The sequence below is a fragment of the Rissa tridactyla genome, chromosome 1 (genome assembly GCF_028500815.1).
Source record: "Rissa tridactyla isolate bRisTri1 chromosome 1, bRisTri1.patW.cur.20221130, whole genome shotgun sequence".
Lineage (NCBI taxonomy): Eukaryota > Metazoa > Chordata > Aves > Charadriiformes > Laridae > Rissa > Rissa tridactyla.
Window position 1 is genome coordinate 195,076,986 of NC_071466.1, and position 27,313 is coordinate 195,104,298.

General features: G+C 41.6%; 2 protein-coding genes across 4 annotated transcripts in view; both read left to right on the forward strand.

The window, feature by feature from the left end:
• The window catches only part of SPAM1 (sperm adhesion molecule 1), a 38,450-nt gene extending 20,386 nt beyond the window's left edge, over positions 1-18,064 (forward strand). Inside the window, exons 1-4 of one of the 3 annotated variants that reach the window (XM_054188308.1) lie at positions 1,360-1,382; positions 12,242-13,432; positions 14,917-15,006; positions 16,881-18,064. In XM_054188308.1, coding sequence (XP_054044283.1) covers positions 12,464-13,432; positions 14,917-15,006; positions 16,881-17,540 — 1,719 coding nt within the window. In that variant the 5' untranslated portion in view covers positions 1,360-1,382; positions 12,242-12,463 and the 3' untranslated portion in view covers positions 17,541-18,064. Of the gene's footprint in view, positions 1-1,359; positions 1,383-12,241; positions 13,433-14,916; positions 15,007-16,880 lie in introns of those variants that run through there. The other 2 variants (XM_054188309.1, XM_054188307.1) reach the window with 2 other exon arrangements.
• Positions 18,065-24,048: 5,984 nt separating this feature from the next.
• Positions 24,049-27,313, forward strand: part of LOC128904244 (ADP-ribosylation factor-like protein 8B) — a 29,056-nt gene continuing 25,791 nt past the window's right edge. The window contains exon 1 of the mRNA XM_054188310.1: positions 24,049-24,373. Within this exon, the coding sequence (XP_054044285.1) occupies positions 24,185-24,373 (189 nt within the window). The 5' untranslated portion in view covers positions 24,049-24,184. The remainder of the gene's footprint in view (positions 24,374-27,313) is intronic.

Consider the following 27,313-nt stretch of genomic DNA (forward strand, 5'->3'; position numbering starts at 1 on the left):
AAACTGACAAAAAATGTTTCAATATTGAAATGGAAGTCTTGAGACTGAAATCACTTCCAAAGACAAAATTGATTTTATGCTGAGGGAGAAAAGAAACAGTTTTAAATTGCCATACTGCCAGTATAACAGAGGGTCCACAGCTCAAAACGGCTCTTGCCCCTGGCACTGCCCGCCGTCCCATTGCTGTGGGATGCCCTCAACCCAAAGTGCTGTGGGATCGTAATCAGAGCTAGGAGCTTAATGACAGGTAGTGGAAGGTTGTTTAATTACCTTTATTTCTCGAATGAATCCAGAGGAAGGCAACAAAGCTGGGGAAAGGGCCGGAAGGCATGTCCTATGAGGAAGGGCTAAGGACTTTGGGTTTGCCTAGTTTGGAGAAAAGAAGGCTGAGGGGTGAGCTTATTGCTCTCTACAGCTCCCAGAGGAGGGCAAGTGGAGATGGAGGTGCTGAGCTCTTCTCTCTGGTATCCAGTGACAAGATGTGTGGGAATGGTTCAAAGCTGCGCCAGGGAAGGTTTAGACTGGACATTAGGAAGCACCAAGAAGGTGCTCAAACACTGGAAGAGGCTTCTTAGAGAGGTGGTCGATGCCCCAAGCCTGTCAGTGTTTAAGGGGCATTTGGACAACGCCCTTACCATCATGCTTTGACTTTTGCTCAGCCCTGAACTGGTCAGGCAGTTGGACTAGATGAGCCTTGTAGGTCCCTTCCAACTGAAAATAGTCTATTATTCCATTCCATTCCAATGTAGGTGTTAACAAACCCTACATCAGCATCTGCTAGGGATGCTCCAGTGATCTTGCCTGAATCTCTATGCGAGCAACCAGAGGGCCAAACGCGGTGCTCAGTTCTGTGACCTCCAAGCTTAGCAACCTCAGTATCCACTCCAGTGGAGGATCTCCTCCTGTGACATGGTTTCACACCCCGCATGGATGCACCGCCTGGGGGTACTCTACACTTCGGCAACACAGAATGCAGTTTTGCTCCTCCCTACCCCATTTCTCCAGAGCCATGAAAAAAACTTTCAACCCCATTGGTCAAACCACTGCTGCATCAAAAAGCAAAATTAAGTCAAACTATAAAATATTTCTTACTTTAGAAAAAAAAGAGATCTCTTTCAAAGCATTGGTTTGGCATTTGTTCAGCAGACTGTAAAACATGGTGTAAGATCTCTGACAGGTAATGTGTTGTCATACTACTTACTGCAATCAGCTGTGGCAGGAGACACCTTCAACCGAGTACCCTGTAATTATGCTAAGGTTTTCACCAAATGACAAACCCCAATTGGCTGGGCCAGAGCCCTGCCTTTCCAGACAAGGATAATTATTTTGTCCACTCACCCGTTCATTCACTCCAGCAAGCCCCGACCTGTGGAATCATGTAGGTGAGTATTTACTTCTTATTTTTACGTTGCTTAAATTTTTACTGTTTTGAAATTTAAATCTCAGCGAGGGAAGGTAAATTTCAGCAGGACTTTCCAGAGAGATTGTCAGGAATCACGAGGTGTAACCACCGCTGTTACGAACATGTGTGATACCATCACCTATTTCTCTCTCAGCATGTTTTAACTTTTTTTTTTTTTCATTCCAAGTGATTCATTGAACTATTACACACACAAAAGATTACTTATAAACTGTAACTATACAGCTGTAATAGGTATTGAGTAAAATCTATGTCCCCGTATCAACAAAATTGCTAAAACGATTTTCCATTAAATAACACTTGTTTCAAGCTTTCTAGGTTAAGTTGTTAGTCTAGGCAATTTTTCTCTAGGGGTGGGAATAGGGAAGAGTAGTCTAATATGGATTTTCGTATCTTTAGGAGTCTCCTGGAATAAACTTATGGTTGGGGAAGTTTAGTAAGAAGTTATTTGTCCCTAGTGAATGCTTCTAGTCAGGAGTGAAAGAAAAGACACCTGAACTTTCAACTCAGGTAAATTATACGTTGCAGTGTAATAGTTATTTTTATATGAAGCTACAGATGGGCAAGGCAATCCACAAAATACCTGAGACAAGAGGTTTGAGTCAGAGTTGCTTAAAAACAATTGAGCACGTGCTGGGCAGTCCCTGCCCAAGGTGTGGGTTGGTGTGGGTCTCTACTGAAGCCTCCAAGGAGGAGAAGCCTCGGAGAAGGTGAGGACACGGGCGATGAGAGCCAGGCCTGAACAGCACATGCCGTTCGAGTCCCAGCTCCCATGGCGAGTGGTCCAAACTCACTCTCTCAGCATGCAAGACATTAAGGCCTTTAACCCTTAAAAATAGTAGGCTTCACTGTGTCTCTCAACTTCGCTGTTCAGTCCAAATTTGTGAGGGTTCGCACATTATTTCAGTTAGCAGAGGTGGCGCGGTAGGGTATCCCAGCTGTTTGTTCGTAAGAACCGCACCAGACGCAGGTCCAAACAGAAACTGCTGTTTGCTCAGAGCTGCAAAGCCTCTGCTTTCCAGCTCCCTCACTGCAAATCCTTCTCCTTAGGCTTTCTCCAAGGGTTATGCTAATCTGCTTGCTCAGGCAGGTCCAACCGCTCCTTTCTTCTTTTCAGTTGAAACTGTTAATTCTTTGCATAACCGTTTCCCAAAACAGGGCTCGATAATGCTAATGCCTCCTTTATAAATCACCAGTGTTCTGCATAGCTTTGTACTCACCTTTGTTTTGAGACTGACATCTGCTTACCCATCTCTCTCTCTCGCTTATCTCCAGGGATGGGTGGCAATTACACCAGCTCCTCGCTATTAGGAGGTTTATCAAAATAACAAAAGACTATGAGGATTGTGAAGAAACAGCAGGTGAAAAGGGACACTGTAGGAAAGAGAAATTATTCTTGAGGGAATGTTCATTTCTTTACTGCAGTTTCATATTTTCCTCCGATTGTATTTATTTATATACAGTCATGTGGGAGAAAGGAATATGGAATGAATTACAGTCCCGGGAGTGGAAGTTTTAAAAGAGAGAGCATTCAGGTATAGCAAAAAAGAACTTGAAACCACATACTGTGAAGACAGATGTTAATATATAAGCTGGTACTGAGGTTAATAATACATATTTATTTCCAAGGATTTATTCATTTATCTATTTCCCCTGCCTCCGCCTCCTGTTGCTCTAGCTATGAAGCTCTGCTACTGAAAATCCAGGAACAGTTTAATTTGTGCAGGTTGGGTTTACTCCAGGGATACATCTGCTCCCCTACTTTTAAAAGGGAACATCCCGATCATCTTTCTCGAAAGATCCTCTTTTTTCAAAAAAAGAGAGCATAATTTTGCGACTGAAACAGTTTCACATTTGGAATTGGCTGCTGTGTTAATTTTAAAACTGCATTATTTCCAAGGACTAAGCGAAAACCAAGTTCTGTCTCTTCTGCAGACGTCCTCCGGAACACTCTCACTTCTTCCAAAGGCACAGCTATTTTTCTATAGTGTAGATAATTTTTTCACATTAATCCCTACAACAGGGTAATGATTGGGGAGGGGGCGCAAAAATGTATTTTTAACACAGATGTGAAATGGCATCTGCTTTAACCAGAAATGTATTGCAGTTATTTACGTGGTGCGTGAAGGCTTAGAAGGAAAGAATATCGTGTATTTTTATGTTCAGTTCAGATTTCTGGTTTTCAAAACAATACTCCTATGGGGAACGATGAACATACATCCTCTGTATTATAGGCTCCTTTTGGTACCCTTTACACACTTGTAGGTATAACAATATTTTGCTTGGAAGAGCTCACTGAGAAGATGTAGTAAATCGCTGAGGAAGCCTGTTTTTGTACTGTAAGTCCAAATGTGCAGTCATCTGCACGGCAGCTCTTCGTGAAAACTGCTGTCCAAAAGAGTTTACAATGGTAGTGGAATACAAGATACTGTTGCAAAAAAACCAAACCACGTAGGGCATCTTAGGTGGAATTTCGAAGCATGATCTTGATGAAGCCATTCAAAGATTATTTAATTTCCTCAGTCGATGTTCCATAGAATAGGGGAATCAATGAAAATTTTGCCTATGACTTTGTCAGGCAGTCAGAAGAAAGAACATGTGGAAGGCTAAACCAGAGAAAATAGGGGTTGGGTTTTTAATTGTTTTATTTCAAGTCTTCTAATTAGAATTATTCAAGAGGGTTCGGTGTGATGCAGTGAAAAATATTTAACTAAGAACAAGCAAAGAAAACCACTAGTTGCTTTTAAAAATTGGGCTGTGACTTGCCCAATATTCTATGCCAGCGTAGTAGTAGTGTAGTACAGGAATGTGATCCAAACATGCTCCCAGGTTCATCTGTGCTTTAATTAGCTGTATACTAATCAATATTAGTGGTAGATGTATGACTATATTTTTCATATGATATTGACTAGTAATGCATATTTTTAATGATTTCAAATCTTGCTAGAGAGAGTGGGTTTGGATTTGTTTTGCCATAAAGCACTAGAGATTCAGCAGACAGTGAACATTCTGCAGAATAACCTTAGTGAGACGGAATACTCTGCAAAGTGACACATGATGGACTCTTCATCTTGTCCCTGATTCCTCTGCAATGGAAACTGTCATTACAGAATGTGAGTTCTGCCAAGCCTAATTATACACAATACAGCAAAGAAAATTTTCCAAATACTCTTGGAAATGTGTTCAGACAGTTTATTTGGCTAACGTGCTAAAAAACGAATTAGAACAACAATAAACAGGCTGTTAGGATATTAAGAATTTTTATAAAATTGAGAATTAGAACTTGGAAGAGAAAAAAATTAAAATGGAGAGAACAGAGTTTTTCCTAACATTTGAAATTAGTCATGGAACACTGCGGTAATCATCATAAAACTATAAAAAATAATTGGGACATATTAGTAAAAACATATAGTGGACTCAAATTTAAATAACTGAATAGTAGCTTGACTAAATCTTGTGCATACACATTTTTAAGGAGGGCTGTCTACAAGCTGGATGCTCAGCTCCTGACCTTGAATCATTGGCTTATTTTGATTTCTTCCACAGGCAACAGTTTGGAATGCCAGCACAGACATTTGTTTGGAGGTTTTCTCAGGCTTCAGATCCTCATGCACTCATTGCCCTGTACTCAGAACTCAAGAATGGGAGTAAGCGATGATGAAAGAGGTGGTTTGGCAGTTCTTGATGATAAGGACAGCCACAGCACCGGGGTGTAGTTTGACAAGCACTTCTTGAATCAGACATGCTGGCTAAACTAGCCAGTTTTGCTGGTTCATGTACTTAGTCATAAAAAAACCCTCCCTCTCTTTTCTTTTGGCTGAGGTATTTTTAACCTGAACAATCCATTAGGTGGCCTCATAAGCAGCTGCCCTTGCCCAGTTGAGAAGATTTTACTGAAGTGAGGGTGGAGTTCTAAAAACCACTGTCAAAGTAAGTGCTTACCAAATTCTGGCTTTATAGACAAGTGCAGCTTAAAGCATTCATAACAACAAGGCCACATCCTACTACGCAAAGACCATGCTTCTCACTTAATGTTCAATTAGGTTAAACTTGCCGTGAACTACGCAGCGCAGATGGTTCATAATTCCAGAGGTGGAGCTTCTTTCTGAGCAGCTTCCTATTCCTCACAAGTGTTAATGTTACCCTCACAACACCTGCGTGTGTTTGTGTTAATTGAGTATCGTTGCCTTCTCTTTTAGAAACGCCAAAATGACCCAAGTGGGGAATGCGATGTAACTACAAGGTTATTCTTCCCTTTCTTCTGTGGCTGTTTCATGACTCTGACACCTGTTTGTAATGAACAGCCAGCCTCTAGCCCAGGACACGCACCCCTAAAAAAAGCAGGAGGGTTTAAATCCCCTCTAAATTGGAGTTCCAGCAGCAATACGGTTCCCTTCATCCAGAAGGCGGCCCCCTCCAGAACAGAATGGAAGAGAATGGTGCCATTTCTTACAACAGCACCACCTGGGGCAGCCAAGGACAGGGCAGGAGGGATGAGAGACACATGAAATATTTCCACTGATACATGGAAAATACAAATATTGACCTCAGACAGCTCTTTGTTAGCAGTGCGGGCTGCTTTGATCCTATTCAGAGAAACTAAGTCTATGGACTGTATCAGTATTGCTGGTACTTTTTTTTTTTTAAAAAAAAAAAGAAGCTTTGAATTCTGCTTCAGGTTCCAGGTTTAAATATGATAATGCTCAATTAAACATATCCTATGTCTGCTGCTCTGCTCCTTAGGAGTCTATTCTATTTCTCCTTAGGACTTAATCAGTGCCGATCTCTTCACAGAAACTGGAATTGAATCTTTAGATATCTTTCACAACTTCGTATTTTCACAGCCTTCAGATAAAGGAAGATACAACACAACAACAACTTACAAAGTCACACTGTCTAGTACCGTATTTTGCCTGTAATGTTGAGTTACTTTTACATGAACATAGCTAGTGTTCATATGAAAATGAAAGAATAGGGACTAAATCTTCAATATTCCAGCGCCATCTGCACATTTCACCCTGTATTTTATACCACAGGGATTTAGAGACTTTAATGTAAAGAAAAGAGCAGTTCCACATGCAAAACTTCATACCCATATTTTCCTCAGCACAGGGAAAAGACCAACCAATTTTCACATCAGCATTTTTTATGTAATTTCACATCGGTTATTATTTTCTGTCATTAATTAGCAGGCAGTGACACACACACGTTGTTTGCAATGCAAGAAGCAATTAATAAACATTTGAAAACTACGCTATCTATAATCTGATAGTTATACTGATGATCTCAGGCTCAGAAGTGTCCTTACATGATGTTGTTCAACCAGATCCCACAGTAACACTCATGTTCTCCTTCAGAAGTCAGGAACAGCACCCCTGCTTTCTCAGTGGTCAAACTAGAACACAAAAAGTGTGAGATTTTATGGACTTTGCTTGAAATTTGAGAAGTGCGGTTAAGATTATTAACAAAAGAATGTCAGATACTGCTTGTGCTTATTGGCTTAAGTTTATTTTTAATGTTAGCAGATCTGACTTGACTAAGCGAAGTCTAATTATTTCAAGGTTAAACATGGACTCTAATGTCCAATTTTCATAAAAAGCCCAAAGCTGAATTCTTCTAACATTTAGTGGCACTTGCTGAATATATGTCAAACAGTTTAATTAATGATTTTTGATGAGAAACGTCATCTGGTTGTGATGCATAATATTTGTGTGAAGTTCAAGCACATATATCGTACTCCTCTCCCTTTTAGTTTCTGTCTTTGGCCAAATGGGGAATCTTTTTTCAGGGTCATGTGTCATGGCCCAGATCTATGACTGCGTAGCTACCGAAATACGGGAGCATACTTGCATTTTCAATTGTGTGTGTTTCTGCAGTCCAGTTTATGCAGTGAAAAATGATGAAATAATTAAACCAAGAAAATTCATATGATTTCCTCTAATACATAACCTTTACAAATGCCAAATTCGGGAAAATGTAAAGCATAAGCTATTTCCCTAGACTAAGGGCATTTAGATCCATCAGTATGTACTTCTAGTCAGGTGGCCCCAGGGCAATTAGTGTTAATATATTGTAAAGATATTGACTTTTTGACAAAGACAAGGGCAGCTTTATGACTCAGCTCACTTAGACTGACATTCAAGGAGACTGAAAAGAGTAGCATTTATCAGAGCTGTCATTGTTAGGCTGGGCCAAATGCAATCCTTTTAACTGGAAGCTATCAGGTAAAAGAATCTATTAACTTATACCCAGCAGAGTACATTACAGCAAGATTCGGAGGAGAACCATTTCCCAACAATCAGTTAAACCAAACTTTCCAAGATTACCCAATAATAAATGAGTTCTAGCTAAACCAGTAAATATAGTATTCTAAACAATGCTTTTCTCTTTTCTTCTACATCAAATCAGCCTGTTACTAAAACCCACTTATAAAAGAAGCTTAAAAAGAATAAAATTTGCATCATGTAGTTTTCTGACTTGGAGACAAGAAATCTTTCATAACCAGAGCAAGAGGCATAGTAAAATCTGAACTACACCTACAGCTCCTTTCTTAGGTGATCCCATTTTGTTATGACAAAACCAATTACATAAAGGATCACAGTCCTGGCAAATATGAGCATACCTCAGCTCTTTATGTGTGATAATTTTATTTCATTTTAATCAAGCTGTATTTACATAAGTGAAAAATATTTTCCCTCACAATTTCTGTATGGAATTATTTTATTTTGTCCTGGAAGTCTCAGTCTGTACCATCTCAAGAAATGTCACTTTGGATAACGTAGGAGCCAGCAAGGTGAGATGTTCTGTTGGACCTCATAAACAGGGAAGGTGAAGGCTGGGAGCAGTCTTGGCTGCAGCAACTATGAGATGGTGGAGTTCAGGATTCTGAAAAGAGGGAACAAGTCAAATGGCAGGATCACAACCACTCACTTCAGGAAAATGCACTTTGAAGTCTGCGGGGATCAGCTTAGAAGAATCTCATGGGAGACAGCTCTGGAGAGAAGAGGGGTCCAGGAGCTGGTTGATTTTCAAGAATCCCTTTTTCCAAGCTCAAAACCAGTTCATCTCCACATGCAGAAAATCAAGCAAAGGCAGGAGGAGCTCCTGACAAAACTGAGAGGTAAAAATAAAGCACATATAAGGTGGAAGCAGGGACAAGTGAGCAGGGAGGCATACAGAGACACTGTCTGAGAGTGTAAGGATGGGGTTAAAAAAGCCAAAGCCCACCTGGAGTTTAGTGTGGTAAGAGATGTGAAGGGCAACATGAAGGGCTTCTACAGGTTTATCAGCAGCAGAAGACCAAGGAAACCATGGGCACAGTGCTGAATGGGGCAGGAGATCTAGTGGTAAAGGACATGGAAAAGGCAGAGTTACTCAATGGCTTTTCCACCTCAGTCTTTACTGGAAAGACTGATCTTCTGGGATCCCAGGCTCCTTAAATCCACGGGAAAGACTGGAGGAAGAAAGACTTACCTCCGCTGCAGAAGGATCAGGTTAGGGAACATTTAAACAAACTGGACACACACAAGTCCATGGGGCACGATCGTATGTGCCTATGAGGAGCTGTATGTGCTGAAGAAGCTGGCTGATGTTGTTGTAAAGCCACTCCTGATAATCTTTGAAAGGACACGGTGATTGGGGAAGGGTTCTGAGGAGTGTAAGAAAGCAAATGTTACTCTGATCTTGAAAAAGGAGGATCCTAGAAACTATAAGCTGGTCAGCCCAGCCTCACCTCAATCCCTGGGAGGTTGACAGAGCGGATAATTCTGGAAAACATTTCCAAGCATTAAGGACAAGAACGTGATTTGAAGTAGTCGGCATGAATTAACAAAGAGGAAATCATGCCTGCCCAACCTGACAGCCTTCTACAAAGATACAACTGGCTTAGTGGACATACATGGATACAACTGGCTTAGTCTCCTCTTGGAGGAGAGCAGGGGATTTTGTTGATCTTGATTTTGGCAAGGCTTTCAACACTGTCTCCTGTAACATTCTCACTGATTAAGTACAAGCTACATAAATGGATAGTGAACTGGCTGAACTGCCAGGCTCAAAGGGTTGTCATCAGTGCCAGGAAGTCCAGCTGTAAAGGAGTGAGGGGGGAAAGCTAAACCAAATAAAAAAGTGCAGAACTACATTTGACCAGAGCTCAGCTATTTGCAAACCACGAGAGAACTCTTTGCAGGTGTGCACATAACACTGCGGACACTCAAGTGTGGCACAAAAGCACTTTGTATCAATATGTTGAGGGAATGAGGATGACAGGGCCAAAATCCTAGCTGAAAAGAGGTGCGTTCCTGGTACAAAATGGAGAATGTACTTTAAGTTCCTTGACTTACGGTCAGAAACTGGGCTCCAGGGGCTCAGGGGCAGTGCAACTGAGGAGACAGAGGTGCTGTCATGGCTGGTGGGAGGAAGCTGTTGCAGTTCCAGCTCTACTGTATGTTGCACCTCACCACCTATGGTACATTTTGCTTGCCTTCCTCACCTGTTTCATACACCTGCAGATGAGTTCTGAAGGGATGTGTGATACTGCTCGGATGTACTTTCTGTTCCTTCTACATGCACTTCCTACTCCCGGACTATAAGCTTCTGTTTTGAAAAAAAAAATTCCTCCTCTGCTGCCAAACCCTCTTCCAAGAACCCTTGCCATGGGTGCTTGTTTGCCAGTCTTTCAGCTATGCGTGCTTGTGTCTTTGAGTAACCAGCTTCATTCACATGTGCTGGCACCTTTAAGCCAAGAAAAGTGAATTGGCTGTTGTTCCCTCCTCAGCTAGGTTGGGGACCCGGCACAAGGAATGGCTAGCAGCTCTGTGCTTCTCCACTGACAGGATGACCAAGAGCTGGCAGCATGCCCAGGAAGAAGAAGAATAAAAAGAATAAAAGGGAAAATATCCCTATTGCCTGTTGGCATCCAAAGTGATGGATGAGGAAGAAGCAAAGTGGGGTCTGATAAACAGTCTTGCTAATCTGGGATGCTAAGTGTCTGGGTTCTGGCACTTTTTGAGGAGCCCTGTAATACAAAACCCCTCCTCTGTGAAACAACTCCTACAGATCTCCTCCTTCAGTACAACTTTTACGTCTGTCCTTGATTTCCTCCTCAGAAAAGGCAAGCTAATTCTTGAATGAAGAATCCCAGAATCATCTCTAGGCAGTGTTAATGTCTGTGACCAGAGGCAGGATGTGGTCCATTTGCTGACATAGATTCTTTCATTGTTTTGGTCCCCCAAAGGTCTAGATTTCACCATTCTGGCAGAAGCTATGCTGCTATGCTATCAGTCACACTGCTTTCTTTTTTTTTTCCTTTTTTTTCCCCCCATGATAGTTCCTTTCACACATACTTTTTTCCCCCAATCAGAGCAAATCTGGAGTTTTCTATAGGTTCAGATGCGATCAAACTCAGTGAACACGCAGGGAATCTCAAACAATCTCTGCTGTGAACCTGGCTTGAGGCTGGATTTAAGAAGGTTCAAGTCTCCATCAACCTCTCATTATACTGTCAAGCCTTTCTGGGTATGCAACAATTTGACGGATGAAGGCATTCTGCCATTTTATTGAAACAAATTAAAGAAAAATCATGCATCCAGAGGGACGATGAAAAAAATGCAAATGGGTAATAACTGCAACCTGTTGTCTGTATGCACTGTTGGGGAAAGAGAGATCTACGATTCTGTGTCCATACTGCTTATGAATTTTACACTAAGTAGACATAGAAAAGCCAGAGGGAGAGAGACAACTGAAGATGTAGGCACCAGAGATTTGTGGTTTCCAATCCTAGCTGAATTCAGTAAATACAAACCAAAATCTTGTTTGCTTTTTTTAATCTGTCCTCAGAGACTTTACATTTCCAGCCACCCTGTGGCTCACTTCATGGTGACTCCTATATTTTTGTGCACGCTTTTATATACTCCTTAGATACTCTATGGCCTCATCATGAGGTCTGTATGGAAAGTGACAGATACAGGTTTAAACCATTTCAAAATCAGGAGGAAATTGGATTCAGGTGAGTTACTGCACAGAGGAATGCTTTAGCTACTGGGCTGCTATGTAAAAGTTGCTGACCACACCATGACTACCACCAGTACCATTATGTTCTTGAATAAAAGTGTGACTGATCCCTGTTGGCTGTATGGACAACCTCAGCTTTCCTACTGAATTACACTCCTGGGCAATTAAGTGACTTAGGGTCATTTAATTTGTAGATCTCAAATGGCCTCCAACAACACATAGACAGCAATATACCACAACAATACACATCTTTTGAGCCTGTTTAAAAGAGCTTTGGACAGAAGACAGAATGCCTATAGTATTTCAGATACCTTACTAGGTTAAATGAGTGTACGTGGATTGTCTTCTTGCGTGAACTGGAACATTCCAGGTTCCATTTTTCTGTTATTTTGTATCTTCCCTTAAGTGCTCTGTAAAATTAGTGAATTAAGACCTAGAACTTTATTTTGAGATAGGTGAGAAATGTTACATATAGATTACTGTTGATTAAGAGAAGACATTGTGAGACTGCTCACGTTAACAGACATCAGTCACTGGCACAAGCAGGACTACTACCAAGCAAGATCATTCTGATCCATGACTCACTGGATACCATTCTACTGTGAGTTTTATGTCTACTTTTTATAGATATACAACTTTACATAGAGAGAGTTTATTTCCTCTACGATTATACATTGTGCTTTTCCTTCAAAAGAGAATTTTATTCAAAGATTACAATGTATTCAAAATCACAAATGGTATTTCTTTCATGGTTACAAATTAAATATTTATCATCTCTTACTTTACCTACATTTCTTTCTTTTTCTGCATTAGGTCTCAGAAGTTGTTGAAAGGTGTCCTGCAGTCTGAAACATCAGAAAGCCTCATATAAAGGACACCCCTATTTTACACCTAAGGAATATTGCTAAATAGGTGTTAATCTGAAGAAATATACTGTATGGTACAGCTTTGGACAGACTAACAACCTTCTGAAAACCCACAAAATATTTAATTTTTGGCTGATCAGAAGCACCTAATGTCACTTTACATGCTACAATGGAAACTCTGAGACAAATACAAAGTTTTGGCATCTGTGTTACCTGTACGTATCCTATAGCATCCGGTATGGTGTTCGCCACTCTTCTAGTTTCTTGCTGCTCATCTCTGAAGACAAGAGCTCGTCCACTTGTTTCTAATTCACCTTTCCTTTCTGTCTGGAATGCTCCTACAGAACTTTGTACTGAAAGGACTGGAGTGCAGCTGGACATGGAATTTTTTTCTTTCGTTGGAAGCACACTGAAGACATCCATTGGGCAAAACATCACTCTCTTCTATCCAGACAGACTTGGCTACTATCCTTACAAAAATGAAGTCACAGGAGAGGCGTTCAATGGAGGACTCCCCCAACTCTCACTGCTGGAGAATCATTTGAAAAAAGCCAAAGAAGACATCCAGTTCTATATTCCTTCAGATGAACAGTTTGGATTGGCTGTCATTGACTGGGAAAACTGGAGACCTGTGTGGATAAGGAACTGGGGATCAAAAGACATTTATAGACAGGAATCCATTGAACTGGTTCAGCAGAGAGACCTCAGTCTATCAGAAGCCGAAGCCAGGAATATAGCTAAAATGGAATTTGAAGCTGCAGCAAAATCAATTATGTTGGAATCTTTAAAGCTGGGCATAGAATTGAAGCCAAATCGTTTGTGGGGATACTACCTTTATCCAGACTGTTATAACTATGACTACAAACAAAACCCACATAATTATACAGGAACCTGTTTAGATATTGAAATAGAAAGAAATAATGAGCTTAAATGGTTGTGGGAGGAAAGCACAGCACTTTATCCATCTGTCTATCTAGAGACAGCCTTAAGATCTTCCAGAAATGCCCAACTCTTTGTTCGCAACAGAGTTCAAGAAGCCATTAGAATTTCACATGTCTCTAATTCTACTCATCCTCTTCCAGTTTTTGTATATACACGTCCAGTATTCACAGATGTATATGAGGAATATCTCTCCCAGGTAAGTGGAGCTAGACCTTAAATATTTCAAATTTAAGTGGAAAGAAATTACCAGGTGACACTTATTTAGCAAATATGCTAACTCGTATGAGAAAAAAAGTGTGTAGATTTTGTATGAAAAATTAAATTAATCCATTGAAGAAATACAATCAAACGGAACGCTGAGATCTATTTTCAAACCTTCCTCATGATATTTGTCAAATAGGCTTTTATTCTCTGAGTAGTTCTCACATGTAGAAAAAATATTACAAAGCTAGAAAACACATCTAGTACATTAAGTCAGAGGAGAGAAATTTGAGTAACCTCTTCCAAAGTGAATTAGTAAAACTGGGTTAGCTTAATGTCTGCTTTTTAGGTTATAAGAAAATACAAGAGAAGGGAGCCTTTCTTTTCCTGAAAAAAGGTTTAAAAGCTTGTGAAAAAATTCTGTCCTCAGCTGTACTCAAATGGCTTTCTAAATGGTATTTCAGCATCTCATGAGTTAGTCAAGGTTAGGCTCTGATTAACGTCTAATCATCTTATTGCTGTTCTGGCTACACTCTTCCCTTCACATTTTTACATACACCATCCCTATGAGAGATACCACCAATCTGGGGAATCTCTTCCTGGTCATCCACGCCATGAGGAAGGGGAAATTAGAGGTTGTGGTCTTGTGGTCCTGGTGACTGCATTGTGTCTGGTGTTGATGTACTCTCACATCCTGGATAGAGCATCAGCAGGCATTGTCCCCCAACTCCGAGGATACCTTCAGGGAGGAAGGGGTGTTGCCAGGGTCCCTGCTGGGCTCCTAGTTAACCATTTAAATCCTGTAATCCTAACATTCTTCCTTTTCATGTGTTGTGCCCCACTACTAAGTTGCTTTTTCCTTGCTCTCTTTCTACTCATAGTCCTCTCCCATCCCAGATGGGCTGAGCTAATAGCTGACCCTAAAAGGAGAACTGGACAGAAAAAAATTTCCCAAATCGATCTCTGTAAAAGGCCAGAGCCATTCTCTGGAGAAAAGAGATTCCTGTTGGTTAAAGGTCTTTCTCTTGCTACTTTTCTGCCTTAGCACTTTCTGGTAACTGAAATTAAGTTTTAAAAAAACCAAACAACTGTGCTTTCTTTCCAGCGCCTGCTTCAGGCAGCATTACTGAAACCAGTTCTACCAACTCTCAGCAGCCAGGAGGCAGCACAGCAAAATAAAGTGGCTGGAAGAGCGTATGTCATATGCCTAACCACTGGCTCAGTTTTACCGCCTTGTTTTTCTAACCAGATGACATATATAAATTGGATATAGTTGGCAACATTTTCTGGCATCACCTGTGCAACCCAGTCCCAGAATAAAATAGCGTAATTGAGAGCAGAATGTCTGCATCGTGTGTAATTGCTTGCTGTCTTCAAAGTAGTTATTTTGGATATGTACTTTATTATATGCATTATACCTTTTGCCCTTACATTATAGCTTACTTACATTAGTATCATCCTTTCCACATTTCCTCTCAGGATGACCTTGTAAACACCATTGGAGAATCTGCTGCACTGGGTGCTTCTGGAATTGTGATCTGGGGTGATATGAATTTAACACAAAATAAGGTATGCTAGATTAATTATTATATTACATTTTTAAAGAGTAATAAAGTGAAAAGGATATAAAGCATTATGATTACTTACATCATATATTCTACTTTTAAAATGATGACTCCATATTGCCAGCAGTCTTCTCTAGTTAAAAACCAAGCACATTTGAGGCTTAAAAATATTGTTGTTGACTACACAGAATAAGAGTTCAATCTTTTAAAACATCAGTGTTGGCTCTGAGTAACCAGACAAGCTACCACAATAACTCTAGGCAAGTTAGCACTTGATTAGTTAATTTAAGGAAAGAATTCTTGTATCTTCATTGCATTCTGGTCATGAGGTACAGAAAAAATTACTTCTGCTTGCCCAGAACAATTTTTTAAAGACGCTTTTGCTTTTTTTTTTTTTCCCCTGCCAAGTGGTGCACTTAGCAATAATATTTAAAGCACCAGGAGGAGTCAGTCTGTGAAATTTCAGCTCTGGCCTGTTCTGTGTGTTGTAAAGTAGTATTTTGATTAATTTCATTGTAAGAAAGATCTGAGTCAGAGGGGGAAAAAAAAATCCAATTTGTTTTAGGAAGGCCAAATGCAAAGTTTGAGAAACATTCTTATAAGGATGTTCACATAAATCTTTTGAACTATCTATCTCATTCATACCCAGCAAGCTAGATACAGTAAACTACTGTATGGGAAGACTTCTGAAGTCTTCTAAGAGCAAAGAAGTGAAACTCTTCAGCACTACTGGGCCTCCTGTCACAGAAAGCACGGCACAATAAACCTCCGCAGCTCTGGAAGGGTCAAATTCCCCAAATCATCCCACTTTGACTCTTTTTTGTATGTGCCTGCCTTTGAGAAAGCGTATCAGTCACACTTGAAGATTTTTTTGCCCCAATAACAGAACATAGAGGAGCAATATTTTTATTGCTTGAGTTTTGAGATTTGTATGAGCAAATAGAATTTTCCACAGCCAGCAAACAGAATTTTCCACAGCCCAGTCACATTATGTATTTGTGAACTAATCACACCTTTTTTTCACAGCTGTCAGAGTCAGCAATGAAATATTACTGTGAGGCTCAGTTCTGCAATAATTGCATCAACCAAAATTTTCAGGCAGGGTTTTTATATATATACATAGAGGAAAAACAAAAACCCAACGTATACCTCAGATTCAGTGAAGTGATCTCCATGGGTGCAGGGACTAGCTGTATCTATGTGCGGTATTAGGCCAATGCCCCAAGGAGACATAGTGTCAGAAACAAAGGAAGAGTTCGCAAAGTCTCTGGTTATTAAACTGTGCTAAGCGTACACACAATATATGCCAACTCCATGATCAATTAAAGTGATCAATTCTCTTAGCATACTTTCCACTTGACCATTCTCCCAAAATGCTTTCCATTCCAAAATGCCGTGAAAGGTTCCTACTCCTACAGCCTAGCTATTCACTTCAGGGGAAAACTGAAGAGACTTACAGAGACGATTTGATAGAAAAAAATATTTGTTCAGGCTGAAGAAGTGAGATTTTTTTCAAGATTCTTTCAAACCATTCAAGACACATAAAAAAGAACTTCAATCCTCCATGTAACTTCTTTAAATGCATCTGATTCAAAATGCTACATGAAACATACAGATAAAATGAAAGCTTAAAGTCGTCTGCTTTCTGATATAAGTGCTTTTCATTAACATGTCCAGCAACCACCCAACATAAATTTGCTGTGATCCTTGAGCTACATAGCAACTTCTCAGATAAATGTGGTTCCAACAACCAGTTATAACTATTATCAAAACCCCGGGAGAAACATTCACAGACATCCACTATGGTACTGTTACTAGAACGACAGCATTTCAATGGTTTCCATACTAAACATCACAGATATGATGCTCTTTTCACAGAACACCTGTAGGACTCTGGACAACTACCTTAGGAGGACTTTGACCCCATACCTCATCAACGTCACGATGGCAGCCAGAATCTGTAGCCAAGTGTTATGCCAAGATGCTGGTGCTTGCGCACGGAAAAAATGGAATTCCAGTGACTATCTTCACTTGAACCCTGAGAATATTGTCATTCAAATGACAAAGGATGGAAAATACATGCTGCAAGGGCAACCAGCATTTCAGGATCTGCAAACGTTCATAGAAAAATTTGATTGCCACTGTTATGCAGGGCGCAGTTGTGAACCTACAGCTGATATAAATGACATCCATTACGTCCATGCTTGCATTTCAGAAGATATTTGCATTCACGTTTCCTCAAATTCACTTTCTAATATAGAAGCCTCTGAAGAAAAGCTCCTGTCCAACAGAACTGTATTTTCATTTACCTCTCAGAGTAAGGTGACATTATCTACACATCCCGAAATAGAAGATTTTCAATCTACCTTTGGAAATAATATATTCAATATAACATCTGCAGAATATAACTCTGTCACAGCTGCCACTGGATATAATTTAGAGGCAAATGACACTCGTACTTTCAGTAGTTCTTCATCCTATAAGACAAAGATGTTTAATTTGTTTTGTTTAATTCTAATTTTGAGAACCTTAATGTAAATGACCCACAAAAGTGAGAATATTCTTTTCTAAAGGTTTTATTTACACGGAAAAATCATTCCTGAAAGGTATAAAACAGCTGCAAATCTGAGGTCTTATCTGTATGAGGTAACCTTTTCTATTCCACAGGTGACACTTCAGCTTCAATGTATTTCTTCAGTTTAGTTCTATAAACTACTATTTGTGCCAAAGATATACTGGCATGTATACACTGATTTTACCATATGGAAGGATAATCCAGAATAAGGAATATTTTTTTACAGTTTACATTTTTAACAGTTATATTAAAAAAAAATTGCTGATAACGTTGTTTTGTATACTTCCAGTTAAGCCAGTTAAATACATCTCAAACTGGATTTCCTTGAGTCTCAGCAGTCAACAGGTTTGATGTTCTACGTAGGAATTAATTTCATTCTATATGAAAATTAGCTCTTAAAAATATTTGGCTTAACTTTAGATCTGTGGGGCTTTGCAGCACAAAATTTATCTGATTACTGTAAAGTTTCTTCACTTTTCACAATATCTACAGGGACACTGTTTTTTCTTTTAATTAAATTTATTGATAACTCTTCAAACGGTTCTAACATTAGTGTCAATCTTGACTTTGAATATTACAGCTTTGTTACTCAAAATTTGAGCCGCAGGGGTTTATCCTTCTTTCTTTCTTTCTTCTCTTCTTCTCCCAAGCCCTCCCTCGTATTTCGCATGTCCCCTCCCTCACTTTCAGTTGTTTTGTCTGGCCAACACTCACAACTCATCTGATCTGCTCCTGCACTCCCTATGGCACTGGCCGCCCATCCTAGTTTTTCTGTCCAGCCAGCCCTAGCAACTGGATAAGACTGTCCCTGCCATGTGGACAAAAGCCTGCAAGCGTGGAACTTCGTCTATGCCTGACTATTTCCTCAACATTCTCTTTGGTGGAAACCAGTTTGTTCCTTAGGAAGATGCAGCAGTGGAGGTTGAAAGATGCAGTGACGCTGGGAACCTGGGGCTCCCTTTCTTCACTCCCAGTGCCTGTGATCCCCAATCTCAGGACCACCTTTTTGATTCAGTCTGCTGACAGAACTAAGACTATTTGCTTAATATTATTTCATTGCCAAAAGCAATGTTAAAGTAGCAGAGATACCTCGGAAGAAAATCATTCCCGGTTTCATATCAAGAGTCCAGTTATGATTTATGTATAGTCAGTTCAAGCATTTAGAAGCAATTAACTGTAGTTCATTTGATAAAATATCCTTTCCAGATGATTATGTCAGATGCTTACTAGACAGCTGGACTTCTGGTGGGTGAAGAGTGGCTGCTGGCATGGATAAAGAAAGACTCCCTAAAGCTAGGCATGATCTGCATAAATCACCACCTCCTACAGATACAACCTGCCTCACTAATGGAAATTCCTGGGATTTCAATACAGTAGCCCTTTCTTTACAAGAAGTTAATGCCTAAATTTAGCAGAAAACACCTATTATGTCCTCTGCCTTTGAACTTACAGGTTGTCAGTCATAACAGACTTGCGGAAAAATAGGTTTAGATTTAACCTCTCTAAAGCCTAAAAGGCTTTAGATTTAACATGCAGAAATAATGTTTTATGGCTTTTGGACAACAAGTTATCAAGAGGAAGTGACAATTTTCTCATCACAGTTATGGTGTTGAGTCCACAAGTCAAAACTATTTCCGCCATCGATGTTCCAAGTAGAATAATGATAAAAAATACATATGTAGTGGACTGTCCAGCACAAAAGAAGCCAGCTGGTTTTGATTACCTCTATAAAAACATAGTTTCTTCACTGCAAGCTTTTGATCGTGGGTAAACAAAAGCCATGGTATGTCTTCTGAATAATTCCTGTACCTCAGGTCCTTCCCTTTCACACTAGACTTGTGACAACGATCAGAGAGTTTCTAAAAACCGGAAACGTCACTGGTAATGTCTTAATATATTTTGTATGACTTATGTGAAGTTTTATTTTTTTCACCAGAACGCTTTAACATGGTTGAAGTTTTATGTTGCCACACAGAGTTCTAGTTCAACTGCTGCACTGCTTTGTTAAATCACAAATTGGCAAAGTTTCCTGAGGTTAGGCTTGTTTGTATCTAGTGCTCCGAAAGACACCAGATGTGTGATACGAGAGCTTGCAGGTTCACAAAATTTACAAGTCTTGCCATAAATATTTTTGACTGTGAGCCAGGCAATAGCAAGCAGACGCATTTGTGATGACAAAAGTGTGAAATCACCAGAAAAGGAGGAATGAAAAGTTAAAAACACAGAAGAGTTGCGACAGAGCACCCAGGACCTCCCAGTGGATGCAGAGGAAGTGAACTGCAGAAGTGAAAGAGTGAAGTAACAGGGAATGCGGACAGACCAGTCTCTTACCATTTAACAGTTTTTATCTACCTGGTATTTAATACAGACAATCTATCCGCAAGGCCCACTATAAAGATAAAGGTACGCAGTAACTGATACGTTACATTAGACCTATCCACCTGATCCCACATCTTCTTTTCTTGAGAACAGCCAGGAGCAGAAAAGTAAAAGGAAGATGAAAGGAAAGTAGACTATTGCAATAAACTGTCCACAGAAACGTGTATTCCAAAGCTTCCAAAGTCCCTGCCTTAAAGTTTCTTGCTTCTCTGTATTAAAATAACAACATGGGGAGAGATTTTGAGACAGACCAATAAGACCACTTTGTAGACAGCCTAGGATGTGACTAGCATCCCAAGGAGTCCAACAAAATTTGCTTTAATCCCTGCACTGCACTGGGACACCCTGTTCAGCAAAGAATCGTGTGGAAGATTTCAGACGTGTGCAACATGCACTAGCCAGCTCCCAGACACAGATTAGATTTGTACCTGTACCTATCCATCACTTTTCAATACAAACAACAAACAGCAAAGACAGTTACACAATTTTAAAACATATTCAGTTATGGAGCATCGATGATCTTTTTAAGAAGACAACTAAATTCCAGCCTTCAAGCATACACACTTAAAACTTACTTGAAAGGTTTTCACAGTGTGCTTGTGCAGGCCCCTTTGCGCTGGCAGATACTCATTCTGCCAAAGCAAAACAGCCTGCAAGATTGGGGTCTGAGATTTTAAGACAAGGTCATGAGTTTCATTTCAAAGAATAACACTGATAAAAAATAATGTTTACTGCCTGGTTTTAAAAAAATTACTGCTTTACTAAGCAGTAATTTCATCTTTTCTGAAAGAAAATTTCTTTTTTGTTGTTCTTTCTTGGCAGGTTTTTGCCTGTCCTATTGAAAACCATTGTATAGGTGGCTGGGAACAGATTCAAAAAGCTTATTGGTCTAACTTCATCCCTTAACACTTTTAAATGTTTCCTGATGTGTGGCAATCCCAGACCCCTCTGTCTATTTTTTCTAGAAAGACCCCACTGAAATTTAACCCAGCATCATGGCATTTTTCTTAATGATGATAGTCAGGTAAACATACAGTATTTGAGATCAATTCTAAGTTTTTGTGTACACCAGTAAAGGATCTGGGTCTTTAGAGAACAGTTCTTTTGTTCTAAGTGTTCTGAACCTTTCGCAGCTACTTTTCTCTTTACTGTCAGTAGTACTCAGGACTACAAAATCTTCCTGCATTTGTTGTCCCCTTGTTACATATGAGAAAGTAAAGGGCAAGGAGGTAAAGGGCACCTATCAATATTAGCATCCTTAAGGGAATAACTGTGGATTTCATTATGTTCACTAATGTGTTACCACCATCATGGTGTATTGATTATAGTTCTCCGTGGCCAGTAGTAATTAGATGACATTTTTCAGTGTATGCTTATATATCCCTTAGTTTATAACTGATAAGGTATTTATTGATTAGTAATCAGACACAAACAGACAGTACGAAAATTAATGGGAGTCACTACTTCATATATTGAGCCAACATTGTTTCTGTGCATGCAATTCCAGAGCGTGATGTTCAGCCACATATATATGCAGACATCAGACAATATGCAGTCACCCTTCTCTGCCTTTGTTTTCATCTCAGAAAATGTATTTATTCAACCGAACTTCAAGAAACTGCAGAAGAAATATACCATATGTTGGCAGGCTCCTTGTGGAGCACGCTGCTCCCTCAGGCTACCAGCAGGTTGAGACAAGATGATAGCTTGCCAGTGGCAAGTAATGATTTCCTGAGGCAGGGACCTAACAACTACCCTTTTAAAGGAAGGCTAAGGGCTCCCTGCAACCCCATAACGATAATATTCTTAATGTCACAACAAAGCATGAAGCACCTTACTGCTGGGACTAATAATACAGAAGCTTAGGCTCTAAGTCCTATGTGTTTTTTCAGTTTTCATGCTGCATATACCAAACTTAGGTATCCAAAATGCAAAGTTCTTGAGTTAAAAACCTTAATGTGCCCCACTCCGTCAGCATAACAATCCTTACAGAAATCCCTTTTCACTCCTTCCTTCACTGGAGCATGAGAGAAATTATTAAGATACATACGCTGAAGAGTCACTGACGCTCCAGCCAGCAGAGGGCATGGATGATGCACATAGACACTGGCGGGTATAATTACAATGCTTTCACTGAAAAATTCAATAGTCTTTCTATTCTCTTTAGCAAAGCAGCTGCTTGACTCTGGCCTACAAACAGAAAAGACGGCTAGTCTCTCACTAATGCAGTGCCTCATTAGCAGAAAAGATGTACGGCTTATTCTACAGGTTTTTTTTCCCAAACATCTGGTATATCAGGACAAACCTGAAAATACAGGAGTGAGACATCACCTCTTCTCATGCTCTTCTCCCTGGAGATTTCATTCAGCTGAAGGATTCTTCTCATTAAGATCTTCAGCTGTCACTAAAATCCATTTTTAAACGACAGATAATGTGATCTGAACTCTTTGGTAGTACTCCGAACTGGAGATGTGGATCCCAAACATCTCATCTCTACTCAAATATGGAAATATCTGGATACCCAGTGTTGATGCAGGTCAAGTTTTGCTGACTACGTATTTATACCATCACCACCATCGCCATCCGAAACATAAGATCCATTGTTATAATCTTTTATAGCACGAATAAGTCTCTGCAATGGAGTAAGCTGCTTTACTATCACTTCAGAGACAGAGCACTTGGAAGACTCAATACCCTAGGTGCTACTTGGCCCCGTAACACTGCTAATTTGGTCCTGAAGTGTGTAAATCTCAATAGACAAGACAGAAAAGTGAAATATTTTATCAGTGGTTAAACGTTTCCCAGAAAGTTTAAGTGGATTGTCTACAGTCACACAGGATAATGAATTGTAGCCGTCTGTGCCCCAGCTGAGGCTTTTAGCTACAAGAACAAATGCCCTCCGAGCTTGAAAAAGATATAACAGATCTTTGAACTTGGACAAACCCTCTAAGACTTTTTCATATATTATGTTTTGACCCCTTAGACACTGTAAAAGACTTCAGCCAGTGTACAACTGAATTAACGCTTTAGAATTTACCTGCCCATCCTCTGTTGGCCTTTTATAAGGATATGACCGAAATGTATTTTTTCAGAATATGTTACTGTATCTGCAATATATTGTTTCTTTAAGCTTCCATCACTATGAGCTTTAAGCACTATTGCAGAATTTAAAAATTCCTGCAAAAATTCTTACAAAAATAGACTGCTCTAGAGCACCAATTTCAGTGACAACTTCAGAGACTGGCAGATGGATCCAGGCTAAGTGTTAGCTCTTTATTTATGGGGAAAACAAACCCTTCTCTAATGCTGTGTGGCAAGACTGTACGCTAAATGTCGCTTACCCAGCGCGGGCACATGATTCCTGGTGAAGCGGCATGTCCCGTCATTGCCCACTGCACAAAACCACCATCACAGTGTCTCTTGTTGAGGCAAAGAAGAATGCCAAGGGATACTCTACGAAAACTGTCTGAGAAGAACCCAAATAAAACCAGGGTAAGCCCTCGATCTGAAAGCCTGTCCCTACATGATGAACAAGAAGAGTTAATTCAAGAAGAGTTTCATGGGAAGAGTGGAGGTCTTGGGGCGTGAGAACCGCCACCACTAGAGGTGAAGGACCTACAAATTCGGTGCTGTCAGGGAGATCAAGTCCACCATCTGCCGGTGCTGCAAATGTGGCCCTCGGCCATCCCTTGTTGGGACAGCCAGCCCACGGTGGCCGACCAACGCCGGGCTGCCCCGTACTGCCACACTCCTGCCAGGGACCAGCTGTCCACCTCACACGATCCCCGCGGTGCCCGGAGCCTCCCCGCTGCTCCCTGGCCTTGCGGTCCCTCCATGCGACCGCCTCAGGCCCCGAGGCCCCGCCGGACGCCCCTCCGCCCGCAGCCCTCGCCCCGGGCCCGGCTCCGCCCGCCATTTCGTGCGGGAGCCACCTCCCCGCTGCGGACGCGGCTCCGTCACCTCACACGACGGACGCCTCCCCGCCCGCCCCCGGCCAGCGCCCGGCCCTGACTCACGCTCGCCCGCCCGGTCCCCCCGCCGCTCCGAACCACCCCAAACCCCTCCCCTGTCTGCAGCAAGTGGCAGCGGGAGAAGGGCGGCGGCGGCGCCATCACGTGAGGGCCCTGCCTGGCGCTCGGCTGCGCGCCCAGCATCGCCGCCGCCGACCCCCGGCCCCATCCCGCGCCTGGCCCTCGCCTCGCTTGGCCTGGCCTCGCCCCGCGCTCCCATGCCCAGCAGCGAGGCGGTGCCGCTAGGGCTGGGCGCCTGCCGCAGGTCGGGGGCGCTGGCCGGGATGCTGGGGCTGGTGGCGCGGCTGCTGGAGTGGCTGCGCTCGCTGTTCTGGAAGGAGGAGATGGAGCTCACCCTGGTGGGGCTGCAGTACTCGGGCAAGACCACGCTGCTCACCGTGCTGGCGGTACGGTGCTGCGGGATGGCAGGGCCGGGGGCAGGGCGGGGGGGTGCTCGGGGCGGCGGCCGGCGGGAGGCGTGGGGGGGGTCGCGGTGAGGCGTCGGCCCGGAGGTGTGGCGTGGCCGGAGGGGGCCGCCCGCCCCGAGCCGGCAGCTCCGCTCCCCTTCCCTTCCCCCGGCAACAAGTGCGGCTTTGCCCCCGGGGCCTGCGGGGAAACCGGCTCCTGTCCTGAGGAGAGGGAGGGAGGGCGGGGGGCGGCGGGCGTGAGGGAGCGCCCGCATCTTTTGCGACGTGGGGAGTGTCACAGCAAGCGCCGATGGGTGTGAAACTGATTTAAAAGGGAGACGGAAAATGTCTCCTGTGTCTTACTGCAAAGTGCGCCCGTCTCAAAGCAGATGGCTGGGCACGGGGCTCTTGCCCGTGGTTCAGAGTGGGCTTTTCACGGCCAGCATGTCCCAGAATTAGCTGGGAATATATTGTGCGTCCTCCAAGGCCACAACTCCCCTGTCGCTGAATTCTCCCCCCGCCATCGGTTGCAGCAATACTAATGCCTCCCACAATTCCGTGATGGTTCTTTCCCAGCGTTTGAGTCTGATTTTGCCTTCTCTTCCCACCCTGGTGATGGCCTCGCAGCCTTGTCCCTCTCCAACGCTGACACCTGCTGTGACGTTTTCCATTTTGTCACCATCCCAAATACATTCCTCATGTTTGTTTGCTGTGTCCTCCACCCTTCTGCATTTGGGTCCATCCCGAAGATTTACTTTCCATTGGAAGACAGAAACAAATATATAGGTTAAATATGGTTACTACTAATCATGAAGCTTAGTGCATACCCTTTTCTGCAAGGTGATCGCTGTTGTGAGGTGCATTGCAGCTTCACCTGCCACCAGATAAAGGTTTCCAGATATTCTTCAGTCCTTATCCTGTAAAGTTACTAGAACACGAATCAAAACCAGACTGGGAGGTGTATGGCCTAAAGTCAAAGAGATTGAGGCAACAATGACATGAGTATATGGTATTTGCAATTTGCTTTCATATACAATTACGGATTAAGGGAAAAGTAGGAAATGTGAATTAGTGTGAGTGAAGAAGTGGAGAGAGAGACAGAGAACAAGGAATGGGGTAGGGAAAGAGTGCAATGAATGTATGTTTTTGGGGGACATCAGCAATCAATAAACAGAAGAGATCCGGAACTGGTATTTTAGTTAGTTAGGCACTCAGGCGGTCTTGGTAACACGGGCCTCAGCACTCCTCATGGCCACTGGAAGTGTTCATTTCCCAAGGGTGAGCTTTGCCGAGGAAGGGGGAAAAGACGTGACAAATTGTATTGCTTCTTGGATTGATTTCATAAGTGGAGCAAAGAAGAACACCACAATTCAGAGAGCTCAGTAACAGTAGTGTGTACTATTAGACTCTGTGCGTGTAACTGTTTGTATGCTTATACTACAGCACCTGTGGAATGGCATCATGTGTGTTTGTCTCTCTCGTGCTAATATCTTGAATACCAGAGCACTGCTGTTACTGCAGGTCTGATTTTGCCAGCAAACATATTGCTTAAGAATATTCTACAAGGCATCCATGTTTTCTGACTTCGGGAGTGTCACACATTGCAGGTTTTGTAGCTTTTTGATCTTTGAACCTGGAGATGACACACCATGATAATCACCGAAGAAGAGTGGCTGAAGAATTTGGGAGTAAGGCAATGGATAATAGCTTACTCTTGAAAACAGTTGATGCAGGGATGGCAAATAGATAGGGAATTCTATGTGTGTTTGTGTGTATGTGGCTAGAGTGCGACAAGATGAAAATAACCGTCACAAAATAGTGGCCATTTAAAACGCAAACTGCAATGGATCATAAAACCAAAAGATAGGAAATTACTATTTTTTCCACTTTGCAATAGTATTCAGAGATCCTATCATGCTAACACTGAATAAACACCGTTTGAGACAGTCTCTTCCCAGAAGAGCATGAGCCATATTTAGTCCTCCGTTACCGGTGGAAACCTTGGATAATGTCACTGCCTGCTACTGTGGATGTGCAGTGATGTAATGGAGTAGAGTCTGGGCCATGGTCGTTAGTGTAAGGGGTTACGGCAGTACTCATTTTCAGTTCAATATTTAGCAACGTTTAAAGAGGACATTTCAAACTTAGCATCAGTTGTTTTCATCTGTGTCAGGGTATAATGCCTTTTTTACTGAGAAACAACAATAAACTTGTTGGCACATCTTGAATATTCACCAAAATAGGTAATTTGTCATGTAAAACTTCCTTAGCAAGCAAAACGGAACAGGTTTTTTGCTTTATGGTGCTTACAGCACTTGAAACAAAACACAGTAATCAGAGGTTTTGGACTAATATGCTGGTGAAAGATTCAACATAGTACTTTCTTTTCTTCATTGTGTGGGAAAATAAAGAATTGTAAACAGAATACTTTCTTTGTATCTGTTTCCATTCAACCAGAATGGCAAATTTTTAGCGGAAAAGACGAAAGACCAGTAAAGGGGACACTAATTCTTTGCATTTTATCCCCAATACCAGAGCAGTTATGATGGGATTTTTTGATATTCATCTTCCAGTTTAGTGTATTATATATGGTGTATAATTTGCTGACAAAAGCTGAATCCTGATTTACTGTGAGTTTGTTTAAACAATAGCCTCCTGAGTTGGCTGGCCTGTTTTCCAGGCATTCCTCTGCTTGAGTAATGATGCTACATTCCCAGGATGTATGTGTTCATATGTCTGTCCTCCACAAATAAATGTACTATATATTTTAATAAATTAGGCCAGTACCTGCTATAGGAGATGGTTACTGATTGGCTTTGTCTTACTCCATCCAATTAAAAACTTCTGTCACTGCTGGGTACGTGCATCTGTATGAGACTGCAGGTGCATTTGTCTTCACTGTTTTTTTCCTACTGCTTGTTGACAAGCAAGGAAAGATGA